The sequence below is a fragment of the Arachis ipaensis genome, chromosome B08, assembly GCF_000816755.2.
Source record: "Arachis ipaensis cultivar K30076 chromosome B08, Araip1.1, whole genome shotgun sequence".
NCBI lineage: Eukaryota > Viridiplantae > Streptophyta > Magnoliopsida > Fabales > Fabaceae > Arachis > Arachis ipaensis.
Window position 1 is genome coordinate 34,661,131 of NC_029792.2, and position 5,374 is coordinate 34,666,504.

Here is a 5,374-nt window from a genome sequence, read left to right on the forward strand (position 1 = left end):
GTTTAGGGATTGGATCAAGAGAACAAAATTTTATCGCTAAAAAAGTTAAAAAGTAGGTCTTTTGGAGCGAGCAACAAAAAAGCATAATCATGATAAAAATCTATGTATTAAGAATCATATATTAAGACGTGTTATTGAAAAACTATGTTATCTTTGATATTTTGTTTTTGGATTATGTCTTTTGATTTTTAGTGACCGTGTGTGAATTAAAAATTATGTTATGATGTTTGATTTATGATTATCACTTTTGATTATTACGATATTTTAAAATTTGAGTTCTAAAAATGGCACTTTAAATAGAAAAAATTTATTTTAATTCAGTTAAAATATTAGCTCCACCAACCATTTTAAAAGAGTAAGATAATGACATTTTAAGCGGTAAAAGAAAATGGCAGTTTCAATCCCATTTTAAAAAGTATAAAATTGTCATCATAATTAAATAAAAACGATGGTTAAATATATCATTTTATTTAAAAAAAAAAAGATGGTTTCAACTGCTATTTTAAAAAGAAAAAGTGTTATTATATCTTTGTAAAAATGACAGTTAAAAGTTGCTATTTTAAACAACAAAAAACGATTGTTATTCAGATAAAAAATGACGATTTTAAACCATCATTTTATACAAAAAAAACTTCATTATATCCTAGTAAAAACAGCAATTTTAACTGCCGTTTTATGTAATTAAAATAACAGTTAAACGTATCATTTTAAACGTAATAAAAATTATCGTATTATTCTTGGTAATTGTGGCCATTTTTATAAAAACGCCATAATAATTAAAATGGTGTTTAGGATAACAACGTTTTTGGAAGACATTATTTTTAATAATAATAAAAGTTCAAATTGCTATAATTACTAAAAAAAAAGCCATTTTAACTAACTTTTTTTTGTAGTGCTAGTCCTTGAGGCAGACATGCATCGAGTGAAGACTCCCCGTTTTGTTTCTTTCTAATTTTTTTTTTCCCTTGTGTTTTTGGGCTGCTAAGCCTTGTTTACATTTAAAAAATGATGATAAATTTAAAATTAATCTCATCAAGTAATTTGATAAACTAAAATAAATTATAAAAATTCAATTTATTCCTATTTTTTTTCATTCAAAAAATTTGAGATGAAAAATATAATAATAAAAAATATAATTATAAAAAATTAACAAAAATAATGAAAGAAAAAATAAAAAATAAGTTGTGTCTCTTGTTAATATCTCTGTCTTCTTTTTGTTAGGATGGACACAACATACACTAATTCAATATTTCTGGACACATTATCTCTATCCATATTTCCTTTGTCAAATACAATTTTATGTTTTTATATCCTTATCTCAATATCCTATCTCTATAAAAATAAACGTAACATAAATTATTTGATCACAAACATATCTTGACACGGCTATTCCAAGAATTGTCTCGGTGTAATTTTTATTTTTCTGGGCATTAACTCCATTGTTCATAAAAAAAATATTTGGTTACACACATATCTTGACGAGGTAGGTAATTACAATAACAAATGTAATTAACTAAATATCTCCTTTCATTTGTTTTCAAAGAGAATAAGTATATATGTATAATTATTCAATACAAATCAGTTTCTAAGAATTTTAAGAGTAGATATTTTAATTTTAAAAAATTTAATACACAGATCAATTTTTAATATTTATCTCTATCAGACATATTACTTTTACTATATAATTACTTTGTATTTAAGTTATTAAAAAAAATAAATAAATAATATTTAATAAATTTTATATAATTTATTTTTTATTTTAAATATTTTATTTTTTACTTTGAAAAAGAAGTTAGGTAATTTAGGCACCACAACAAAGGCACCATAAAACTCACCTATTATTATTAGAGTGAATACCCCATCCGGCCCCTAACAATTATCTCGAAAGGACAACGAGGCCCCCAAGAAAAAAAAACACTCAATCCGGCCCCTGATAATTTTTTTTGGGGACTGATTAGCTCCTGTGCAAAAAAAAATAACATTAATTTTTTTTTGGCACAGGGGCCTCGTTGTCCTTTCGAGGTAATTGTCAGGGGTCGGGTTGGATTTTTTTTTTTTTTGTCAGGGGCCGGATTGGGGTTTTTTTTTTGTCAGGGGCCTCGTTGTCTTTCGAGGTAATTGTCAGGGGTTGATTTGGGTTTTTCTCTTATTATTAACTTAGTTTTATGTATGTAAACCATGACACTAGCATATTAATACATTCTTTTTGTTAAAAACAAGTAAGGTGATTAATGATACTTTAAAATCTAAATTAAAATATTTTCTTTTAATACAAACATATTTTTTAAAATAGAACATCTTTTGATTATATCAAATACAAAAATATCAAATAGTTTTAATTTTAATTTTTTTGTAGAATAATCTCTAATAATTTTATTGAATATTATTATTATTATTATTAGAGTGAATATATATATATTTTAATGTTTTTTTTAAATTGTTTTTAATATTAAAATTATTTTTAAAATAATCTTTTTATTCCCAAACCATTATTTTCAGACAAATTGTCCCTATTAGCAATGTTATTTGATGGTGAACTGGGTGCACTAGTGACGTTTGGATGAGATTTTGGGGAGTGACGATGGTCGAGGGAGAGTGTTTTGTTTAGTTTTATTTTGCAGGGATAATTTGATTCGAATAATTAAAAAAGATAACTTTAAGGTTAAATTTAATGTTAAAAACAATTTTAAAAATAAAACAAGATTTTAATTTTCATCTTAAATTATAAAGACCAAAATAATACTTATCGCTAATAATTAATGTGAGGTGAATCAAGATAACAAAATTTTAGACAAAATAAGAAAGAGAGATCAAAAAGACAAATTCTAAGCATCCCAATTTCTTTTATATATACACTTCTTTGAATAAAAAAAAAAACTAAAAAGTCAAAATTTAGATTTTTATCACACTCAAATAAATTAAAATAAAAATAATACAGGATATATATTAGAATAAATCATTACATAAACGTTTTTTATTATTTTACTTGACTGACGTAATTACAAAAATAGAAGGCAAACAAGGTCTGTTCCTCCTAAATGAAGTTACAACCAGAAAGGTTTCTTATTACTAACTGGCATATATATACCAAACATACTAGAGCAATTTATTTCAAAACTTTCTAGTAGAATAAATCATGAAGAAATGCACCAAAAACATTTAAGGTAACACTTTGGCAAATCAAGCAATGCTTACTCCTGTAAGGGATTAATCCAACGGATTGCCATAAATACTAAGATCACTGTGACATAGGATGCAGCAGTTGCATCTTTCTTTCCATCATCTATTGGAGTTATTGGAATGTGTTTATTATCATTATCCCAATCCCTATAGAGATATGGATTTCCTTGGTAGCTGCTATTATCAAAGGTTGCAAATTGTTTCTCATTAGGTATTCTACCTGATAGATTGTTGTATGACACATTGAAATACCCCAAAAGGTTCAACTCTGACAACTGAATAGGGATTTGTCCACTCAAGTGGTTATTTGAAAGATCCAAACTCTCCATGCTTTGCATCTTGTGAAAGCTCTCTGGAATTAGCCCACTCAAACGGTTGTGAGATAAATTGAGTGCATGAAGGCGACTTAGATCTCCTAATTGATGAGGAATCTCCCCTGTCAATCGATTAGATGATAAATCTAATAATGACATTAATTCAACTATATTACCATGATAAAATAAGGGACGACCTTTCACTGTCACTTGTACATATGTATAGCCCGCATATATGGCAAAGCCAAACATATCATATTCTGGATTCAATGGAATTAGGCTTATGAAATCAATATTTGGGAAATTCAAAAATTGCATACGCCCAGCAAATCTGAGATTTTCGAAGCAAGAAGGAATGGACCCAGTCAAACTATTTTCTGAAAGGTCCAACACCTGGAGATTTCTCAATTCACATATCTGGCTAGAGAGATTACCCTGTAGCTGATTCTTTCCCAATAAAAGTAATGTCAAAGACTCAGAATCATAGATGCTCTCTGGAATAGTTCCCATAAAGTTGTTGTCACTTAAATCAATGGCCAACAGGCGGCGACTATTCAATAATCCTTCAGGTATTGCGCCAGTAAGACGATTTCCATACAAGTAAATTATTTTTGCCGAGGACATGTTCAAGCAAGAGGGCAATGCACCAGAGAAGTTATTTTGAGACAAATCTAGGAAAATAAAGTCATGTTGGCATTTGTCTTGTGTTACTATCGAACCTTCAAAGTTGTTCCTTGACGCACTCAGGGTATAAAGCCCGGGTTTTGCAATACAACTTAAAAGTGTCCCATTCAACTGGTTTGCTTCTATAAACAGATGTAACAACGAGGTGCATCCAATAACAATGTTCTCAGGTATGCTGCCAGAGATGTTATTGTTTCCCAGATTCAACGCTGTCAAGTTGGACATCTCTCCAATCGAGGCCGGAATATGACCATCAAACATATTGCTTGAGACATCCAGATATTCTAGGTTTGGGAAGAAGAATCCTATGTTGTTGGGGAGCTTTCCTTGGATATGGTTGCTTGATATGTCCAACACATGTAGTTGATCCATGCCTTGTAAAATTGGATCACTGGGAAGTTTTATATTCCCAGTGAAGAAGTTACCATTCAGATACAGTGCTTTTAGTTTTGTGTAGTTCACAAGCATCCAATTAGGAAATTCACCAACCAGGTTGTTCTTTGATAGATCAAGAAATTTTAATCTATTCTGGGATGAAAGGAAAGAAGGTGTTCTGTATGTAGGTGAGTTGATTTTACAAGAGAAAAGGTTTAGCTGTTCCAACTGAAATGATGCATTCCAAGCAGGGTGTTCTGTTTGCACCTCAAAAGTCCTGGAATCCATATCTCCAAGTTGTAACACCTTAAGCTTTGTAAGGTTGGCCAAGATATTAAACGAGAATACACCTTCAAATTTGTTGCCATAAAGGGAAAGATGCTCCAGCGATACAAGACTAGCAATCAGAGTTGTTGAAATCTTCCCGCTTAAGGAGTTATCTGAGAAATCCAGAGTCCGAAGTGATGACATATTGCTAAGACATATATCCAAAGTTCCTTCGAAATCGGTGCCACCCAAATCCAGCACTTCAAGTTGCTTCAATCTACATATTCCTTCATTTAAAAGTTGCAGTGTTTAACATTATTAGAACACACTTGCAAGTCAAGGTTACTTTAATCATCACCATATATATAATACAACCCAACCCTCTCTTAAATAAAGAGTTACCCCTATGACATGTCTAATAACTATAGATAAAATAAATTATGTCATCATAGTTAATATTAACTTTTAATTTAACTTGAATTTTGATAACTAAACTAATTAAATATAGTAAAAAAAAATTTTTTTGTAAATTATAAGAGTTACAAAAGAGATCT

At 29.4% G+C, this 5,374-nt stretch overlaps 1 protein-coding gene across 1 annotated transcript in view; it reads right to left on the minus strand.

Moving 5' to 3' along the window:
- LOC107610912 (LRR receptor-like serine/threonine-protein kinase GSO1) overlaps positions 2,976 to 5,374 on the minus strand; it is a 4,383-nt gene continuing 1,984 nt past the window's right edge. The window contains exon 3 of the mRNA XM_016312891.2: positions 2,976 to 5,107. Coding sequence (XP_016168377.1) covers positions 3,192 to 5,107 — 1,916 coding nt within the window. The 3' untranslated portion in view covers positions 2,976 to 3,191. The remainder of the gene's footprint in view (positions 5,108 to 5,374) is intronic.